The sequence below is a fragment of the Podarcis melisellensis genome (assembly GCF_964234715.1).
Source record: "Podarcis melisellensis genome assembly, chromosome: 5".
In the NCBI taxonomy this organism is placed as follows: domain Eukaryota; kingdom Metazoa; phylum Chordata; class Lepidosauria; order Squamata; family Lacertidae; genus Podarcis; species Podarcis melisellensis.
Window position 1 is genome coordinate 73,497,511 of NC_138537.1, and position 21,586 is coordinate 73,519,096.

Genomic DNA, 21,586 nt, shown 5'->3' on the forward strand with positions numbered 1-21,586 from the left:
AGGCTCTCATCAGTGTGGCAGCAACCTTATTGCCCCTTCCCCACATCTTCAGAGTATTGAGGAAGCCTTCGGTGTGGGGAGTAGTGCTGGGGGTGGGAAGAGGGAGGGAGAGAGATGAATCTCTCAAAATAGCCGCAATCCCTTTCACAAAATCCATATCAAAACTCAGATACGTAATTTCTTTTTTCGGCAACTACCGTGCAAATTTGATGCCTTTAGTTATGTTGGGAGGCTGATCCTGAAGAACTGGGACCTCCTCTGCTCCCACACAGATTTAAAGTTTATTATTATTATTAATTATTATTATTTATATATATATATATATATAATAGTGGGCTTCACTGAGCAGTGTACAGCTTTATTGAAAGTGAATAGCTTAATATTTACAATTAAAGGAAGATTCAAACCAAAGCACTCTATAGACAGGGCTACAGTTTTAGAATAGGACAAGACAGACACATATAAAAACAGGGATATCAATAAACTTCGACAGTGGGGGGGGGGGGAAATACCACGAGTTTCAGTATTTCTGCTTCAACCACATTTCAGGGGCAGTTAGCATTTCTTGATCCGATTGGCTGGTAGTTTGGATTTATCCAAGTCATCAAAGTAAGGGTGATTCAGAGCCACGCGGCCAGAAATCCTTTTTGCTGGATCATAGGTCAACATTTTCTGCAAGCGGAAACAAAGGCAGGTTACACACTGGCCTCTTGCTATGCAGGGGAGCCTAGAGAGGTCAGAGTCCTCAGAACCGGACTTTCCATGATGAATCTCAGACCAAAATGTACAGTACAGTGGTACCTCAGGTTAAGTACTTAATTCGTTCTGGAGGTCCGTTCTTAACCTGAAACTGTTCTTAACCTGAAGCACCACTTTAGCTAATGAGGCCTCCTGCTGCCGCCACAGCACGATTTCTGTTCTCATCCTGAAGCAAAGTTCTTAACCTGAAGCACTATTTCTGGGTTAGTGGAGTCTGTAACCTGAAGCATATTGTCACGGCCACCCAGGACGGGTCCCAGCTCACAAGAGACCTCACTCCGTTGCAGTTTATTTACAGGAAAAGTTTATTGAAGATTTCTGCTTCTCGTACAGTTCAGCATCGTGGCCGTACGTCTGTCACGTTAGACCGCTGAAGTCCCCTCTGACTCCTCCCCTCTTCCACACCAACTTAATAGCCTGGCTCTAGACCACCTCTTCCTCTCCTTTCTTTTCCGCAGGGTCTTCCTGCCCCCCTGGGTTCCCTCTCTCCGTGACTCGCCTGAGGCTGAATCCTCTGCCGCCTCTTCCCCCCTCCTTCTGGCTTTAGGGCCGGGCTCCTCCCCTGAGCTCTCTCCACTTCCGCGCGCCTCTACGTTTGAACTTGGCGCGCGTACGTTGCTGCTGACCTTTCTTTCGACCGCTACACCACCCCTTGTTCTGCTCTCCACCCTTTCCGGCTGAACACCTTGCTCCAACCCCCTTTCTCTGTTCTCTCCTAATCCTGCTCCCTCCGAGAGGCTGACGACTCCACCCCCTTTACTCCGTTCCGGCTGAGACGCCTCTTGCTGCGTCTGTCTTCCACTGGGCTCCTCTCCGCTTCTCCCTTCTCCTCCCTTTTGCTTGATTAAGGTAACCCCCTTTTGAGAATCCTCTGACTCGCTGCTCAGACTCGTGGATTCCCTCAGAATTCCGTCATCTTCTTCCTCATCCTTCTGCCCCTCCTCCCACTCGCTCTCCGTCTCCTCTGTCATCTCCTCCTCTCTCCCAGAAACCCTGACATCCATCCCCCCCTCGAAGCCCCCCCTTCCCCCCTTCCGCTCGCCGGGTGCAGGTTGAGGAAAACGTGGTTCTTCCGGGGTCGGTTCAGGATACAAGTTGTCCACTTCAACGTTCTCCTCTGTCATCTCCGTATATGTGTGTTCGAACTCGGGTTCCCCACCCACAGACCTCACAGTCTCTTCCTCCATCACTGCTTCTCCTGGCGCTGCCTGCCAAGGACCTACCATCCATCTCTGACTCCATGCCTCCCTTGGCTGATCCACCCACCAACAAGGGCCTGTCTCCTCCCCCCCAGTCTCGGATCCCTGGTCGGGCTTGTTTCGGGCGTATGGCCCTCGGGTGAGGAGAAACCCTCGAACGTGCTGTCTGACAAAGTGGGCGTGAAAAGCCAATCATCAAAATACTCCTCGGGCATGGGCTTGTGCGGAAAAAGTGCATGGAACTCCTCCTTCAACAGGGGTTCGTCCAACGCGTAACCCGGCACCCAGCTATTGGCAGAGGCCGGAGTGCCTTCCCTGGCTAGAAAATATTCAACTCCCTCCTCCCCCCATCTCGAGTCCAGTATCTCTGTGACCTCGTTAAGAGGTTCTGGTCTTGGCGATTCCCCCCCCTCAGGCGCCCTCCTACGTGGCTCTGGGAGTGCTCCTGACTCTTGAAACCTGTGTGGGGTTTTGTAGGGAGTGAGCACCGACCTATGAAAGACCGGGTGCACCCTGGAACCCTCCGGAAGGGCTAGACGAAAAGCCACCGGATTGATCTTAGCCTCAACTTGATATGGCCCTAGCTGCCTGTGTCCTAACTTCTTCTTGGCCAATGACCTGGCCGGCATCGCGTGGGCTGCTAACCACACCCAGTCCCCAATCTGGATGTCCTCTCCCGCCCTCCTGTGCTTATCGGCCTGCACCTTATACGCCTGTTTTGCCAGCTCCAAATGTCTCCGCAGCTCCTCGTGCACCTCTTGCAACTCCGCTGCAAACTGGTCGGCATCTTGAGGCCCCCCCCCTCCTGGTGCCGCAAATCTCGGGAAGGTTCTGGGATGACGGCCATTGTTCGCGAAGAAAGGCGTCACCCCGGTGGATGCGTGTTTGGTGTTGTTGTAGGCGAATTCAGCCATCGGCAGATAGTCCACCCACGCCGCAGGTCGCTGGTTGGCGTAGCACCGCAGGTACTGCTGCATGATCGCGTTGACCCTCTCCGCTTGACCGTTGGTTTGTGGATGTCTCGCCGATGTCAGGTTGATTTTGACGTGCAAGATGCCCAGAAGCTTACGCCAGAAAGTGGAAACAAACTGGCGCCCCCTGTCGGACAAGACGGACTGCGGAAGTCCATGCACTCTGAAGACGTGATCGATGAAGAGCTTTGCGGTCTGTTCTGCCGTCGCCACCTTGGCACAAGGGATGAAATGCGCCATCTTGGTGAACAAGTCCACCACCACTAACACCGCCGTCTTACCTCTGGAGCTGGGCAGGTCCGTAACAAAGTCCAACGCTACCCTCTCCCACGGTTGCTGCGGTGTCTCCAGCGGTTCTAGCAATCCCGCCTGCTTCTGGTGCACTGGTTTGGACCTCTGGCAGATATCACACCTGGCGACGTAGTCCGCCACCTCTCCTCTCATCTGGGGCCACCAAAAGTCTCTAGCCACCAACTCCATCGTCTTCTCTTTGCCGAAATGGCCTGCACTAGGGGCGTCATGCAATTGTTGCAGAACCTTGGCTCGAAGATCGTCGGTGGGCACGTAAAGGGCACCCTTACGAGTCAAAAGTCCATCTTGCAATTGGAACTCATCGTTGTCTCGCGACCCTCCGCGTAGCTCCTCCATCTTGGACTGTGCAAACTGATCCCTTTGCAACGCGCGTCGCACCGCGTCCAGGTCGACTGCGATGGTAGCGCACGTCCACGCCTGCGGTGCGAAAATGTGCTTTGCTGCGATTGGAGCTGCTTCCTCCAAGTATTGCGGCTTTCGGGACAGCGCGTCTGCAATAACATTGGAGTCTCCTGGGATGTATTCTATTTTGAAGTCGAAATCCGCAAAGAACTCCGCCCAGCGCATGTGTCGCTGGGTCTGTAACTTAGCCGTCCGCCAATACTCTAAGTTCTTGTGATCCGTGCGGACTTGCACCGTGTGCTTGGCTCCTATTAAGAAGTGTCACCACGCTTTGAAAGCTGCATGAACGGCCAACAACTCCCTGTCCCATATGGTATAATTGCGCTCCGTCTTGCTGAGCTTCCGGGAGTAGAACGCACCCGGTCTCCAGTTGCCTTGTGAATCCTCTTGCAAAAGAACGGCCCCAACCGCTCTGTCTGACGCATCGGTCTCTACCCGCATGGGTCTGCCGGGATTCACGTGGAGCAGCTGCTCTTCGGAGGCGAAAAGACCTTTAAGCGTCCGGAAGGACCGCTCCGCTTGTTCGGTCCAGACGAACTTCTTCTTCTTGGAACTGAGGGTGTCAGTGATAGCCGCCGTCGCGTTCGCAAAACCTTTAATAAACTTGCGGTAAAAATTGGCAAAGCCGATGAACCTCTGGACCTCTTTCCGATTTCGAGGGCTTTTCCAGTCCAACAGCGCTTGAACCTTAGCCCTGTCCATGGCCAGTCCCTCGTCGGACAACTTGTAGCCAAGGAAATCAACCTCTCTGACATCAAACTGGCATTTTTCCAACTTGGCGTACAGCCTGTGGTCCTTCAGCCTCTGCAGGACCTCCCTCACGTCCTTATCGTGATCCTCCGGCGATTCCGAGAAAATCAGGATATCGTCGAGAAAGCAGACACACTTCTTGTAGAGGAGACCTGCTAGCACGTGGTGCATAAATGCTTGAAAAACGTGGCTGCCATTTTGGAGACCGAAAGGCATGACTCTGTATTCGTATGTGCCCAGAGGGGTGAACATGGCGGTCTTCCACTCATCTCCTTTCCGGATGCGGATTAGATTGTAAGCTCCACGTAGGTCCAGCTTGGTGAAAATCTTGCCCCTCCTGACGGTCGCTAAAAGGTCGTCAATCTTGGGCATGGGGAAAGCTTTGGGCTTAGTCAAGCTGTTTATGAACCTGTAATCCACTATAAGCCTTTTTTGGGGCGTGTTTTTCTTCTTCACAAAGAACACAGGGCTGCCACCCGCTGCTTTAGATTCCTGGATGAAACCTCGCTTGAGGTTATGGTCTATGAACTCCCGAAGCTCTTGCATCTCGTCTTCCGACATGGAGTACAGCTTGGCAGCAGGCAGTTGCGCCCCTGGCACTAAATCAATCGCGCAGTCGTAAGGTCTGTGAGGCGGCAACTTGTCAGCTTCCTTCTCACAGAAAACCTCCAAGAAGTCCTGGTACTTGTGAGGCACTGTTTGCACCATACCCAGATGCAACTGCTGCTCGGCTTCTCCTCCCTGATCGGTCTGAAAGCAATGCTGAGCACAATACGATGAACAAAAGGTGATCTGCCGCTGGTACCACGCAACCGCGGGACTGTGCCTCTCCAGCCAACTCATGCCTAACACGATGGGTGTGTCCGATAAGTGGGTGACATTGAAACTAATAAGTTCTCGATGGTTGCCAATCTGCATCATCATGGGAGGGGTTTGCTGCACCACTTGCCCCCCCAGCAACTTCCTGCCGTCTACCGTGACCACGTTTAGAGGCGTCGTTGCAGGCAGGAGCGCCATGTTGTGCTGCTTAACGAACTGCAGTCCCACGAAGTCGGCGTTGCTTCCCGAATCGATCGTTATTGGAACCTCGAGGAGTCTCCCATCAGGCAACTGGAGTGTTGCTGTGAGCAGAACTGCCGGTCTGGGAGGCAAAGGGTCCACGCTCTGCAGTGATGCTGGGGGCTTGTCTACAGATCCGCCTGGCTGAGCCCCAGTAGCTCTGCTTCCAGCCAGGCACTGTCGTTTCCCTGAAGCTGCTCCCCTGGTTGCACCTCTGCTGTTACAGTTGCCAGTGCTGCAGTGTGCTTCTGGAGCCTCTGGGGGCACTCTTTCGCCATATGGTGCGCACTGTCACAGATGTAACACTTCCTGGTTCCTCTAGGAGGCTTCGCTTTGGCTGCACCAGGGACAGGGCTCTGGGATGGCTTCTGAGCCCTAGCACCACCAATCTCCATCGGCTCCTCGCTGTCCTTCCCCATTGGCGAGGGGTGCGCACGGCTGAAATCCCTGTGCACAAAAGGGAGAGTCCTCGCTTGCGCACGCGCTTGGGGCCCGTCCTCCTCGTGCCACGGACGTCCCTCATGTCGAATTCCAATAGCTAAAGCCCGTTGCACCACGTCTTCTAGGGTCTGGGGTCTGTCCCCCCTAGCGATCTCATCCTTGATGGGGGGGCTCAATCCCTCCCAAAAAAGATCTCTGACCGGCTTACTGTCCTTTGGCCAATCTAAGGCGGTGAGCAATGCAAAAAATTTAGAGTGGTATTGGCGCACAGTCGCTTTCCCCTGCCTCAGCCCGTGCATTTGACGGCGCGCAATGTCCACATCCACAGAGGATTGAAAACAAGAATCCATCGCTTTGATGAACGCAGTTGAATTGCGACGGGCCGGTCCATCTTCGCGCCACAGATTGCGTAGCCAAGCCCTGGCCTCCCCATGCAGGTGCGAAACAATGAACCCCACTTTCTCCTCCTCATCTTTAAAATCGTGACGGAGTAAATGCAGTGCATATACGACGTCCGCTCTGAAATTGGGATAGTCTTGCAAGTTGCCATTAAAATGCGGAACCAGGGCACCCCCCCTCCGTCCAAGCGCAATGCCCTCCGCTCTGGAACCTGGGGCCCCCGCCCTGTCCGCGTGTTCCCACCTTGCCTGCAAATCCTGGCACGTCTTCTCCAAGTCGTCATTCTTCTTCTGCGAAGCAATGACTGCCGATGTGAGAGCGGTAACCCGATCCCGCAGTGCAACCAGCTGCTCCTCAGCGCTCATGGCTGCTCCCGTTCGTGAGCTTCGCAAAAAAAATTTTTTGCTTTCTGAGAGGGGACTTACTGTCACGGCCACCCAGGACGGGTCCCAGCTCACAAGAGACCTCACTCCGTTGCAGTTTATTTACAGGAAAAGTTTATTGAAGATTTCTGCTTCTCGTACAGTTCAGCATCGTGGCCGTACGTCTGTCACGTTAGACCGCTGAAGTCCCCTCTGACTCCTCCCCTCTTCCACACCAACTTAATAGCCTGGCTCTAGACCACCTCTTCCTCTCCTTTCTTTTCCGCAGGGTCTTCCTGCCCCCCTGGGTTCCCTCTCTCCGTGACTCGCCTGAGGCTGAATCCTCTGCCGCCTCTTCCCCCCTCCTTCTGGCTTTAGGGCCGGGCTCCTCCCCTGAGCTCTCTCCACTTCCGCGCGCCTCTACGTTTGAACTTGGCGCGCGTACGTTGCTGCTGACCTTTCTTTCGACCGCTACACCACCCCTTGTTCTGCTCTCCACCCTTTCCGGCTGAACACCTTGCTCCAACCCCCTTTCTCTGTTCTCTCCTAATCCTGCTCCCTCCGAGAGGCTGACGACTCCACCCCCTTTACTCCGTTCCGGCTGAGACGCCTCTTGCTGCGTCTGTCTTCCACTGGGCTCCTCTCCGCTTCTCCCTTCTCCTCCCTTTTGCTTGATTAAGGTAACCCCCTTTTGAGAATCCTCTGACTCGCTGCTCAGACTCGTGGATTCCCTCAGAATTCCGTCATCTTCTTCCTCATCCTTCTGCCCCTCCTCCCACTCGCTCTCCGTCTCCTCTGTCATCTCCTCCTCTCTCCCAGAAACCCTGACACATATGTAACCTGAGGTACCACTGTATTCAAGTTTCTCTTTTAGAAGTATTAGACACTAGGCCAAAACCTTTGGGGTGGGAAAAGATGTGTTCTCACCTGCCCCCAGCCCTACCATCACTTCCTTCCAACACTTTAGGCTGCTGAGCTGAGCCCCAGTTCATATATTATTATTCTATGGCACACTCTTCACGTGCCTCTTCTATCTGCTACACAGGTGACCTAACCTATGAAATAGACACTCAAATGTGCTCATGTCCAACCCACCCAACGCTTCTCCACTCTTCCTTTTCTGAAGAGATGGCTTGAATTGGGCATCCACACCTTATGAAAGCAACAGAGTGGTGCGACGTGTAATGTAACCCACCACTGCCTGTTAACATTGCCCAGTAAACCTCCGCAGGTTCTCCAGCGAGAATGGAATCGTCCTGTGACAATTTGGTAACTGGTACAAACCAGGAGTGAGGATGGGGTGGAGAGGGGACTTTTATAAAACTCAGTGTGGATATGTAGACAAGAGAGCGAAAGACTCCTCTGTCACTGCGCTAGAATTCTGGGTCACCCTATGAAACTGGTTCAGGACCGATGAACAAAAAAGACCCCCAAGTGCTTCTCCACACAATTATATTTACGGCATTCTCATCCTGTACGATTGCAGCCATGGTCACGGTTTCAGATGGCTTTTGGGGGGCAGATTAGATATCTCCTCCATGAGCTTGTTTATCATCAGTAGCGGACAGCCATGGCAGTAGAGTAGAACCTCCATGTTCAGAGGCAGCACACCTATAAATAGCAGCTGGGGAGGGTTTTTGCCTTTGCGCCCTGCTTCCAAAGGTGTGCAGGTGGGCTGGACTGTGTCGGCCTTTGCTCCAAGGCGGCAGCAGGCCTCTCTGTCTTGTACAGTGGTGCCTCGCAAGACGAAAAGAATCTGTTCCGCGATTCTCTTCATCTAGCATTTTTTTCGTCTTGCGAAGCAAGCCCATTGACAGCTTAGCGGATTAGCGCTACAGCGGTCTAGCGGCTTCTAGTGATCAGCTGTTAAGCAGCTTAGCGGCTTAGGAAAAGGGGGAAAAAGCGGGGGGAAGCCTGCGGGGACTCGCAATATTTTTTCGTCTTGCGAAGCAACCCCATAGGGAAATTCGTTTTGCGAAGCGCCTCCAAAACGGAAAACCCTTTCGTCTAGTGGGTTTTCCGTCTTGCGAGGCGTTCGTCTTGTGGGGCACCACTGTATTTTTATAGATGTACAAAACCCCAAGAACATTCAACAGCTTATCTGCATACATCTGGACAGATTTCCAGTAAGGTACAACACTGTCTATGTTGCATCAAAATGATTAAAAAAAAAATGATACACAAGTTTTATGAGAGTGAAACAGTCGCTTACCAAAAGCAGGTCTAGTCCATCCTCATTCAGGTTTTTCACCAGAGAGGCCAGACTGCTCGGTTTCCACTTGGGGAAAGTGTTTTTGTAATCCTGCAAGGATTCTACTTCCGGCCACACGTCATTGTTGGGCGTTCCCAAAGCTCTACAAGGAAAACAGTCAAAGGGGGGTTGATTAAGCATCCTTGACAAATCTGCTCGAATGGATTCAGTCAAACACTTCTTGGAGTGTTACCTACTGAAAGATCCCTGCAGTGATGCTTCAGAATCCAACATAACCGAGACACAAGTTACGCAGCTTTGTGTTGGAACTCTCGGCTTTTAAACATATGGGCGTCAATAAGACTGTACTGCCAAAAGAGAGATATCTGCACTGTGTTTTTGAACCACAAAGGAGGCTATGCAAGAGAAAATAACAGCAATTGCCAGAGAAATAGCTGACAATACACTGCGGCAATGCCCTCACCTGACAACAACATCCGAACACTTCCCAGTCTATTTATGATATCCTAAACACATTGTTCATAGGATCAGGCTATCAAGGTTGCACTCCCGAGTATACTTACCTATCATAAGCCAGTCTCCTTGAAGTAAGTGGGACGTGCTTCAAAGCAAATATAGCAAGGACCGTACTTTTGTTTCAAATTAGAACAATTTGTGTAGCAGTTTGCCGTTATGACACTGGAAAACCACAGGCCTCAATTCATTGCACCATAATTTTTTTAAAAAAAATAAATTTACACAATATCAGACCGATGGGATACAACATTTCTGCGGAAGGAAAACAAGACCGCAAACTTTTCTCATTTTACATTAGATACCTGAAGATCCTGAACAACTGATCAATTTCTGAATCTCCACGGAAGAGTGCTTGCTTGGTTGCCATTTCAGCAAATATCGTCGCTATGCTCCATATATCGACAGGTGTGGAGTAACGTGCAGAACCTAGCAGCACTTCTGGAGCTCTGTACCACAGAGTTACTACCTAGCACAAGAATAGTGGGCATTAGAAGGTTTTTTTTAATTAAATAACCCCCGGCAGCTGGGGGGGGGGGGCGAGGATTTAACGTGCTTTGGAACAATTATGCATGAATTACTGCACTCAACCACACTGTCCAGCATACGACATTTCTGGAATCAGCACACCCGTTTCTGAAGTCGCTTTTTAAAGAAAAAGAAAAAAAGCCGCAGAGTTTTCTAGTTCCCATTTTGTAAGCAAATATACTCAAGGAAGTTCGTGTATTAATTGTTCGAGGTGAATTCTTGCCCCGATTGTCTGTCCTTTCTCCCACGCTCAACCTCATTCCATCTGCATAGCTATCAAAAAGGAGGTCACACAGAGCAGCAGCATCCAGCAAAAACCTCCTCCATGAGCTCCCTGGTTTTTTGTATTATGTCTACTACTTCCTTACATCTTAAAAGCCCCAACTGACATTGGGAGGCGCAGCAAGGCCCCCCACAACTGCGGGAAGGTGTGGTGAGACCCTCCTCTGCTGCGAGGATACCCACAGAGCCCTCCACTTCCACGGGAAGGCGCAGTGGGGTCCTCTGCTGCCGCAGGGAGGCCTGGCGAGGTCATCCGCCACTGTGAATAGGTGCAGTGAGGCCCTCTGCCACTGCAGATACATGTCATGATATATCGAGATATCATGATGTTTAGTTGGTGACATATTGTGATATCGAACACCAGACGTCACCCAGCCCTGAACAGACCTGGGTCTCATTCAACAGGACTCTGCTTAATAGCATGCAGCAACCTACTTAATAAGCAACATTAAATGGAAAAAAAAAACTTGCTAGACTCAGTGTAGGAATTATTTTTTCCATATATTTTTAAAATTAATTATCCAAAGGTATTTCAAGGCATTTATCATCATATATAGTTTCTTCTTCCTCTTCTTGACACCCCACTCCATCTTTCTTGGTTCCCCCCCCCCCCCTGCTTTGTATTAGCTGTCTTATAACACATGTTTTTATTGCCTAAACCCCAAATCATTGGTTCTTTCAACAATCCACAGCTTATACCTTTTAGTGTAGGATTTAGCGCAGAGAGATCCACAGTCCCTTACCTCATGGGTGTAGACCCGCACAGGGATGCCGAAAGCTCGAGCCAGGCCAAAGTCGGCCAGTTTAATTACTCCGTTGTCATCGATCAACAAGTTCTGAGGCTTCAGGTCTCTGTGCAGAATTCTCCTTGAGTGACAGAACACAATACCTTGCAAGATTTGGTACAAGTAACTCTGAAAGAATATTAAAACAGAGTTGGCATTGTAAGACGGCATGTTCAGAAGGGCATGCACTTCACCTCTTGTCTGCCCAAAGAAGGGTGTGGTAAAAATACCGTATTTTTCACTCTATAGGATGCACCCGACCATAGGACGCACCCTGTTTTAGAGAATAAGAAAAAAAAATTCTCCCCCTCTCTGCTCAGCGCCCCTTCAGCGAAGCGGCAGGAGAAACGGAGCCCCTTCCATTTCTCCTCCCGCTTCGCTGAAGGGGGGCTGCACAGCTCTCCCTCTCTGCTGAAGCCAGGAGAGTCTTGCTCTCCCGGCTTCAGCAAAAGGAACCCAAAGCCTTTGGAGCGCAGCGTGAGTTCCTGCTGCGCTCCAAAGGCTTCAGGCGGCTATCCCTGAAGCCTGGTGAGAGGGGTTGGTGCGCACCGACCCCTCTCGCTCTCCAGGCTTCAGTGAAAGCAATGCGTAGCCTCCGGAGCATGGAGGGAGCGCTCCCTCTGCGCTTTGGAGGCTTCGCGTTGCTATCGCTGAAGCCAAGGAGCCTGCATTCGCTCCATAGGACGCACACACATTTCCCCTTAATTTTTGGAGGGGAAAAAGTGTGTCCTATAGAGCGAAAATACAGTAGGTATTACAAAAACTTCCATCCCTTACAGCGGTTCCCACCCTGTGGGTCCCCAGATGTTGTTGGACTACAACTCCCATCATCCCTGAGCTCTGGCCTTGCTAGCTAGGAGTGATGGGAGTTGTAGTTCAACAACATCTGGGGACTCACAGGTTGACAAAGGCTGTTTTAGAAGAATGGAGGCACTTACACTAGGTTCCTAGCGGTCTGCAATCCAGATTACGTGAGTCCAATCACATACACCTCATTTGCAAAATGCATCCGTCGCTCCCCTTGTCCACTATCAAGCTTTAGCTTGCAAGCTTTTTGGGGCTCGGGACCTATCTTTGCTGATGTTACAAGAACGGAGGACTCCAACAAAACTACAGGTAGACCTTTCCTGACAGTAGGAGCTCTTTGACAGTGGGACAGACTCCCACGAGGGGCTTCTCCTTGGAGGTTTTTAAGCAGTGGCTGGGTGGCCATCTGTCGCAGATGCTTTAGTTGAGATTCCTGCATTGCAGGGGGTTGGACTAGATGACCCTTGGGGTCCCTTCCAACTCTACAATTCTGTGAAACCGAAACATCATGCACACTGATGGCACTAACTAAAACAAAAGACAAATGAATGGTGACAAGCAGATCCACACGCGCTTAACTTCAATATGACATTGCAGTGGCAACTCCACATCATTTACTAGGGTGATTTTATAGATAAAATGGCTAGAAAAGCTGCTTCTTACAAAGGGTCAGCTTCAAAATTCAGTAAGCCACCTAAAAGACCTGCTATACCCGTGGTCAACACAGGCTTCAGAATTGCCTGTTGGCTGCCATGTGGGCCACCAGTTCTTACACCAGGCTGTTGTAGCTGTTTGCTGCAGAACAATTCGCAGCAGTCATTTTCACACTTTGTTCCTAGATATCCTCACAGCGCTTACAAAAGGATCCTGGATGGCAAGGACTGTGTTGATGGAGAAACATTGGCCAAACACAACTTGCCTACTCTTTCCAATTCACCTCAAGAGTCTCTGGCAGACAGATCAACGTAGACGGGGTTCCGTGGGCAGGTAGGGCAAAAGCTACCCGTTTGCAGTATCGTTTCCTTACCTTAACAAGCATACGATCTAGGTACTGCCCAGATGGGATGGAGTCCAAGTATTTCTTGAGATCCATAGAAAGAAATTCAAATATCAGGTAAAGTCTTGAGTCTTGCATAAGCACATCCTGAAGACTGAAAAGAATTTTCCTTTTTTTAAGAAAGTCAAAGCAGCTCGAACCTTTTCACTAAGCATACAATGTGGGTTTGTTATATGCAGCACTAAGGCCCCTTCATCTAACTGGACGAACATCCCATAGTTTATTATACTTCTATCTAATCAGCCATCGTAACATGCCGAGCTAAGGTTTCTGCAGGTTCACTGCATATACATGCCTATGTGAAAGATGGTAATTACACATGCTGCCTGATCCATTAAGCTCACAGCTATAAATCTTATGAAGATGACGGATGACTGAGAATTATAAATTAACGTGAAACAGAGAGGCCTAAATGAAACTAGCTTAATACACTTATGTTATTTAAGCATATGTTCACCAGGGTGCATATACTTGTTTCAAAGGTGAACATTTAGGCACTCAACCCGGTATAGTGTTCTGCTTAGTACTATTAGCCCTTGCTTCTGCAGTGGGGTGGGAGAGCTGAGAAAAATGCCAATATATTTCACATCTGGCAACCAATGTTCTGCTTTGGTTTCAGGTAATACACGAGTAAGGTAAAGTTAAAGGGACCCCTGACCGTTAGGTCCAGTCGTGGCCGACTCTGGGGTTGCGGCGCTCATCTCGCTTTACTGGCCGAGGGAGCCAATGTTTGTCCGCAGACAGTTTTTCCAGGTCATGTGGCCAGCATGACTAAGCAACTTCTGGCAAAACCAGAGCAGTGCACAGAAATGCCGCTTACCTTCCCGCCGGAGCGGTACCTATTTATCTACTTGCACTTTGACGTGCTTTCGAACTGCTAGGTTGGCAGAAGCAGGGACTGAGCAACCGGAGCTCACCCCGTTGCGGGGATTCGAACTGCCAAACATCTGATTGGCAAGCCCTAGGCTCTGTGGTGTAACCCACAGCGCCACCCGCGTCTACATGGGTAGATGAGTCTAAAAAGCCCGGGACACAAATTTTCACAGCCCTCTAGCTGCTATGGTGACTCATTTACCAGAAGTAACGCATTTAGCATTAACTTTGGAGGTGTATACTTGATTCTGACCAAACTAAGCCTCCTAGAGCAAAATATGCATTCATATGAACATGCTCCATCCCCCCAAAAAAGATTTGTATAGTTGAAAGAATTCCTTCACTGCTTAGAAATGTTGAATTCAGAAGAGCTTTGGATTTAAACTAAGTGTATGTTTTTCTGAACAAATTTAATTGTATTCAAGCCAGATACGCATTAAATTTAACCAAAATTTTGGGCAGATCTCCAGCTTTAGGCGTAACACCCACTCAAGTTACCTTCTCATAATTAAACTGCCTTAATTCCTGGTGGTGGTTCAACAGAGAAACTCTACCAAGTCAAGTCAAAATAACTAGGCCCTCTGAAGCAGCATGGAGCCTTCCTTGAGAAAGTCTGAGTCTGTTATTAAAAGTATGCTGAAATAACCAAGGATGTAAAAAAATGAGCGTGGTCCAGCTACAGTTAAGCATATTTCAGTCCCACTGATCTTAAAGGCATTTAAGCATATGCTGAACTCTCCCACTGAAAGACAAGGACTTGGAACCCCTTCACATTCGATTGTTTAGTAAGCGTTTTCTTTTGGTACCACACATGCCACTTCGCATGCTACAAAAACCCTCCAGAATATATGCAAACTGAGGTGCTCTTCCTCTCCACGTGCATAAGATTGTTTGTAAACTCTAATTACATTAAGTGTCTATAGAGGGCAACTAAGTATCCAGCCTGCCTAAAGAAACACAAATCATATGTATGTAGAACAGAACACATCTAAGGACTTTTGCTGGGGAACTTAATTTCAGGTTTGTTCAGTGGGGCTTACCAGCAGCCACTCTTGCACAGGACACAACCTTAAATGCAGCACTTGCTTTGTGTCTGTCTGTTGGGCAGGGGACGGGGACACGAGAAAAGCTGGAAAGGACCAGCCCTTATGTGTCTTAAAGACCAATAGTGGACAGCAAGCTGCTCTGCTCAACCCGACCTCCCTCGAGTGGAGTCACGGCTGTATAGCCAGCACTCCTGCCGGTGTGTTTACAACCAGGCCGGCCCGTTCTAACATGCAGCAATGCAGCCAGAAAGGTCAGGTGAGCATCATAGCCCAATCATGCCATCAGCTGCTGCTTAACTCATCACCAACCGGGCCCCTCAGGGTCCCTTCCAACTCCAATTCCCTCATCATCACTCATGAAAGACGCCCTCACATTTTTAAGTGTAATTCAGCAGACGCATTGGGTGCCAAAAAAAGGGACGAAAACCCCATTTTATTGCTGAAACCCAGGTTATACAGGTGTAGACATACCAGACTATGTTGGGGTGACGTAGCTCTTTTAATAAGGAAATCTCTCTGATTGCAGTGCTGGGAACACCTTCTTCGTCGTTCTCTAACCGGATTTTCTTCATGGCCACCACTTGGCCTGTAGCTTTGTGTTTGCCTTTATACACAACACCATAAGTGCCTAATGGGGGGAAAGCTTCAGTTTAATCCTCTGGACACAGACACCAGGTTTGCACAATACATTAAACCAGAGCTTGGCAACGTGAGGCCCATGGCCGGTTTCATGGATAGGCGAGGGGAACCTGTGGGATATTTTTCGTGGAGTGGGCACCATTTTTCCCCACCGACATTTCCCCCCCCCCCCCACCGTGCTGGAACTTCCTCCCTCCTCCTAGTGTAGCAAATCACCAGCCAATCACCTGCTAAGGTTTGAGGCCCTGGCCAATGGGCGAGCGGCTGCTGCACATGGCCGAGAGGAGGAAGGGGGCTGGGCTGAGCTGGCTGAGCGCATTTCCAGCAGCCCCTTGTCAGAGCAAGCGCGGCTCCTGTGCCTGCCCTTGCAAGCAGCAGAGGCTGTCAGTGGAGGAGCGAGTAGCCTGAAAGCAGACCTTTTGGGCTGCTCGTTCCTCCTCCGACGCTGCCGTCACCAGCCTCTGCCTCTTGGCAGCACCCTAGGTACGCAGGAGGACGGGAGGGGCTGGGGGAGGGAGAAGCCCCCTCCGCCGTGTGCGCATGCATGCACACACACACACATGCACTATGGCCCACCAGGAGGTTTGTGGTGCGGTGAACTGGCCCACCCCCCAAAAAGCTTGCTGACCCCTGCATTAAGCCAACCCAAATGTGTGAACTCCCACTGAGCTAGCAGTGTCTTCTGCAGTGTTAGAAACTCAGGTATGTAATCTAATTGCCAAATGGCACCTTAAACCTGGGTTATGGTCGCCACAAAGGAATGTATTATTATTTTATTCATTTCCTTTTTATACCACTTTAGATTTTAAAGAACCAATCTCAAAGCGGTTTACAACACATTAAAACATCAAATAAAACAATCCAGAATAAAATCAATTCAAGCTTCAAGGATCCTTCTCCAAGTGACATTTTGCTACCCCCAGTCACCAACCTGGCTTCCAGAGGTCTCCACGTGATCGCAATTGGACCCACGCTGGTCAAAAAGCGTGCCTTGCTGATTCTAATCTACTGAATCTGGGCTAGTGGTTGAGCTCTCTCTTCAACAACCACACTGTAGCCAAGTTTTATTACTAGCTATGACTTGTGGTTTCCAAGGAGAGGTCAAGCACAAGGTTTAGGTGATGCCCAAGCTAAAGCCTGGCTTAGCTAGGCATGCCATGGGAGTAAAGGAGCAAAGCTCCTCTCCAGGAGCCCACACTGCTCCACTAAGATCACCATGTTGTGACAACCAGGGCATAGGCTTAATATGATACAAAGCCTTTCAGCCCAAAGGTGGAAGCACGTTGCCCTGAGCAAGCATCTATGTCCTATTTGGGCATTCAGTTTACAAGTGCATGTGCAACAACCGAGGGAAAGTGGTGGGGTGCTCAGTGAGGTGGGGCTGATAATTTTCCAGGGCTTCATTTCTCCACACAAAATTTCCCATTTCATAAATTCACTAGTAGCAATGAATGGGTGCCAATTGCAAATACAATATGAGGGAAGCAGTTTCGGAATCACAATTCAAGCTTTTCAGTGATTATCCCTAGGCAGGTATGTGGGTTAGCACACCATGCAGTTCTTTGGGGTGCTACATTTTATTAGTGAGTGGGGGACTCTCGTGACCCATGTAAGTGCCATCAATGGCTCTGACTCAATGAGACTTGCTTCCAAGTATATAGATGCCTTCTTTGCAAGACAAAGAAAGATTATGTAATAGATCAAATGTTACCTACCTTCACCAATCTTTTCTATTTTTGTGTAGTCGTCCATTATTCCTCAATATGAAAAGGCCTGAAACAGAACAAGGAGAGTCAAGCAGTTGTAGTGACAGTTGCATCCCTGCATTTATTTATTTTTTCAAAGAGAAGGGTTTCCAGAGCCACTTTGGTGTGTTTTCAGGGGCACTTAGATCTTTTTCTTCCTGTAGTAATTCAGCCAGCTGTAATTAAGCTAAAGCAAAGGTATTTTGCCGTATTACTGCCATCCTGCAAAAGAAGTCAACGAGAAGGCACCCTTCCCTTTAGTTCCAGTTAATGTGGCCTATAAGCAGTTCACGTCAAGGTTGAAAAGGCTAAGAATTTGCAGAGAAAGGGCAAGTAAAGGTTTAACCAAAAGCTGCCCTAGAGACACAAGCAGCCATAGAGAGGGCCCACATAAGTGTCAGAATCAAAGGGGCAAGGCAGAAGTAAATGAAAGCAAGCTCTGGAGTTTTAGCGCCACCATTAAGAAAGCCCTGTCTCTTAAGCATGCCAGCCTAACATATCTTAAAAGCAGGCACTCAAGAAGAGCACTCAGGTAGGATAGAAGATAACTAAGTCCCAAGCAATTTAGTGTTTTAAAGATTAAGACCAGCACATTGATCTGGGTCTAGAAGCAAACGGGTAGCTACTCCAACCAGTGGAAAACTTGAGTTATGTAGATCTTCTGGCTCCCACCAACATTTGGGCTGCAACATTCTGTATCAGATGCAGCTTCCAGACAGTTTTCAGATGCAGTTCCTCATAAAATGCAGCAGTCTAGTTTGCAGGTCACCAGATAACTAAGGCCAGGTCTGATCATTGATCTAAACAGGGGCTGCTTATGAGATACAAGCTGGAGCTTCTGAAAACACTCCTGGCCACTACAGCTACCTGTGTCTGACCGTGACAAATCCAGGAGCACCCTCCAAGCTGCACATCTGGTTCCTCAGGTGGAGTTCTACCACATCCAGGGCTGGTTGCACATCATCATCATCATTTTATTTGTGCAGTGGTACCTCAGGTTAAGTACTTAATTCGTTCCAGAGGTCTGTTCTTAACCTGAAGCACCACTTTAGCTAATGAGGCCTCCTGCTGCTGCCATGCCACCAGAGTCCAATTTCTGTTCTTATCCTGAAGGAAAGTTCTTAACCTGAAGCGTATGTAACCCGAGGTACCACTGTATGTCACTTTTCCATAGTTAAAACTTCTCAAAGCAGCTTATAACATGAGAAGATTTACATAATTACAAAAGTAGTCCCAAACAAGAAAGAAAAATAAAAGTTTTAAAAGAGCACAACCAAATATCAGTGAACAGCAACAAGAACCCAAGTGACACCCTGATCCAGGAATCTGATCAGCAGCCTCAGCTTTTGTAGCTGGAGTCAGCCAGGGCCCCGCCTTCTCAGGCCAAGTGGAGAAAGGCCTGCAAGGCAGGACTCACAGCCAAAATGGTCTGTGGCCTATTCGGCAGCCTGGGCTTTTGCAGCTGGAGTCAGCCAGGACCACTTTCTTGAGTGTGAAAGAGATAGAGCTGCATGTCATCTGCCTATGGATGACACATTGGGGATAAGATGGAATCCTCGTAAGCCAAAGGTAGTAAGGCAGAATAGAAATCACCTAGTGCTACCAAAGATACTGACCATCTCAGAAGAAGAGAACCATTGTAGTATTGTGTCCCCACCTCCCTAAACAAAAGCCAGTCAAGGATGCCATGATTAATGGTATCAAAGGACACTGGGAAGTCCTAAAGGATTTTTTTTGGGGGGGGTTGCACTTCCACTTTCCAGCCCCAGACAAAAGTTACTCACCAGGGCAATCATTACATGTCCACATTGGGAGTTTATATAGTTTTAGAACTTGGCAAGATACATATAGAAAGAATGAGAGACAGTAGTTTGCACTTCTTAATATTACATTTATTTGCTAGGTGTTCGCCAAGTGGGAGAGACCCATTAAGTTATTGCACAAGCCGTAAAGTGACATCTGCTTAAATGCATGCCAGAAAACTCCTTTCTGTGCCTGTGATCCTGAGAATAGTCAAGCCAACAGAACCTGCAGTCTGAAAAGGCCACAATCCTGCTCCCAAGTGCTGCACTCACTAGTATGTCTGCTTGCCCATACAGGAGGCCACATGCTAAGGCCAGGAGAGTCAAGTGCAGATTTACAAAGGCCAAGGAGAAAGAGATCTTGGGGATTAGGTAAGCACATGGGGGAGAGATAAGAACAAACCTCTAGCTGTCTCCCCTCCAACCCACTAGACAGAATAGATTTTTAACCCGCTATACCCAGATCAGAGAAAGAGTTCAGAAATACTCTGGCTAGCCTTCCCCCCCCCACCCGCCCTACCTACAGAGGTTGCTCAAGAGTAATCCCCAGTGGGTGGTAAATTTGCAGTCTTCAGAATAAAAACTTTTCAATTTTTTTAAAAAAGAGGAAGTGAGTTAAGGGATGCAGATTGGGGAAAACGCAACATTTCTTCTGTGGCTTTTTTTTTTTTTAAGTTCTCCCACTCATCCCGGCAGAAGTGTTGAGCAGTGAAGGGAGAATGCACAGGAACACAAGAGCTGCACATTTATTTTATAATAATGCCCTCCCCCTCCCTCTCCCCCTTATCCCGGCAGCCTCCTGCCCTGGTCTATCCCAGCCACGGTCTTTCTCCCCCTCCCCACGTCCCCCCTGCAGCCCCCTTACCCTCTCCGCCCGGGCCAGCCCCACTGCTTCCAGCCGTTCCCCTCGCCTCCCTGCGAAAACAAGGACGCACCTTCCGAAGAACCGGCGGAGGAAGCGGAGGCGGCGGCTTAGCAGCGCCTGCTTAAGAGAGGCCGAGCGCAGACGGATTCAAATCGACCGCGCTGAGCCGACTCCCAACGCGCCAATGGGGCCGCGCCGCTGCTTTCAAAAGGGCCAATCGGAGGGCAGGCGCCAAAGCCGGGCAGAAGAGCGGCCCCGTTGCCACGCAGCGGGCGGGCGCAGAAACCAGAGCGGAAGGGTTCTGCAGAGCGTGCTCTCCTCCGCCCGCCGCCGCCTGTTATTGCCAAGGAATTCGAACGTGGGCGGGTCTAATTGGTGTTTGGCGTTTTAGGTTTGCATTTTCGGCTCGCTTTTCGGCTGGAAGAGCCTTTCTGGAACAAGCTGTGTTTTCGTTTTTGCAGAGCACTTCTTCCGCAATTCGGGAGTCCGCCTGCTCCTCCCGTCTTAAACGGATCTCCCCGATGCACCTTGAAGTGCGCTCCACGACAGGCGCGAATTCATCGGTGAAGTTCTCCTGTTGCTTGGGAAAGCTTCACCTGCTGAATTTCTGCCTGCGCAACTTTAAAGCCACATGCATTCATAGAATTGTAGAGTTGGAAGGGATGCTGAGGGTCATCTAGTCCAGGCTTCCTCAACCTCGGTTCTCCAGATGTTTTTTGGCCTACAGCTCCCATGATCCCTAGCTAGCCGGACCAGTGGTCAGGGATGATGGGAATTGTAGTCCAAAAACAGCTGGAGGCCCAAGTTTTGGAAACCCTGCTCTTAAGACAAGCCTTGGGTTAGTGAGGCCATATGAAAGTGTGGGCTCCAGGAGAGAAGTTTGCAGCTGCCTTGCTGCTCCCCTGTCATCTTTGCTACACACTGTGCTAAGTAAGGGCTCATTGGTTGAGCTCTCTCATCCCCAGCCAAGGTTAGTTCTTGTGCTTAGCATGCTATTCCAGTTAGGCCTGTATCTCTATTTCAGTTATAGAATCGTAGAACTGTAGAGCTGGAAGGGACCATGAGGATCTAGTCCAACTCCCGGCAATGCAGGGTTTTTTTTGCTCAATGTCGGGCTTGAACCCTCAACCCTGGGATTAATGTTCTACCAGCGGAGCTATCCCAGTCCTCTCATACCCTCCCAACATTTCTCCAATGAAAATAGGGAAGTCCCAATCCATAATGATAATGTTACTATTTGTACCCCACACACCTTACTGGGTTCCCTAGCCACTCTGGGCAGCTTCCAACATATATAAAAATATAATCAACTTTTTTCAAAAAAACTTTCCTGTACAGGATTGCCTTCTGATGGCTCAGGAGTCATAACTCCATACCCTCCAGCATTTATCCAGTGAACATAGGGACATCCTAAGGAAAAGTGGGACATTCTGGGATCAAATCAGAAACCGGGATCATTTCTCTAAATCAGGGATGTCCCTGGGAAATAGGGACACTTGGAGGGTCTGTCCCCTCTCTATTTCTGCATTTGAATTTCTACATATAAGCATAAGCAAATGCTATGCAAATCTGTGTCCTCTTTTAGGCAACTTGTAAGTAGCTGCCCTACCCAGAGGTACACTGAATATGGAGGTTCCAATGCTATCCAACAAAATTAACAGCCAATGGGAGACATACACTGGGTATCTCGTATTGGTCCATTGTCTCATGCAAATACTGCAGGGTGGGTAGATTACAGTAATATTCTTCCTCCCTGAAGGGGAAACCTGCAGTAGAAT

The 21,586-nt window shown here is 49.4% G+C and overlaps 1 protein-coding gene across 2 annotated transcripts; it reads right to left on the reverse strand.

The window, feature by feature from the left end:
• Positions 1-342: 342 nt before the first annotated feature.
• CDK1 (cyclin dependent kinase 1) lies at positions 343-20,010 on the reverse strand. 2 transcript variants are annotated; one of them, XM_081913780.1, is made up of 8 exons: positions 19,879-20,010; positions 17,112-17,169; positions 15,229-15,385; positions 12,809-12,932; positions 10,933-11,103; positions 9,685-9,848; positions 8,867-9,008; positions 343-672 (listed from the first exon to the last, which is right to left on the reverse strand). In XM_081913780.1, exons 2-8 carry the CDS (start codon positions 17,146-17,148, stop codon positions 556-558), a joined length of 912 nt encoding a protein of 303 aa, XP_081769906.1. In that variant the 5' UTR covers positions 17,149-17,169; positions 19,879-20,010; the 3' UTR covers positions 343-555. The 2 variants fall into 2 exon arrangements, with proteins under 2 accessions (XP_081769906.1, XP_081769905.1); XM_081913779.1 differs by having other exon boundaries at positions 19,809-19,965.
• Positions 20,011-21,586: the final 1,576 nt, after the last annotated feature.

Coding starts and splice junctions, on each gene's coding strand:
- CDK1 (XM_081913780.1), bottom strand. CDS start 17,148: ATGGACGACTACACAAAAATAGAAAAGATTGGTGAAG. Junction 12,933..15,228: donor CGTCACCCCAACATAGTCTG/GTATGTCTACAC, acceptor AATTCTTTTCAG/TCTTCAGGATGTGCTTATGC. Junction 673..8,866: donor ATGGACTAGACCTGCTTTTG/GTAAGCGACTGT, acceptor TTCCGCTTGCAG/AAAATGTTGACCTATGATCC.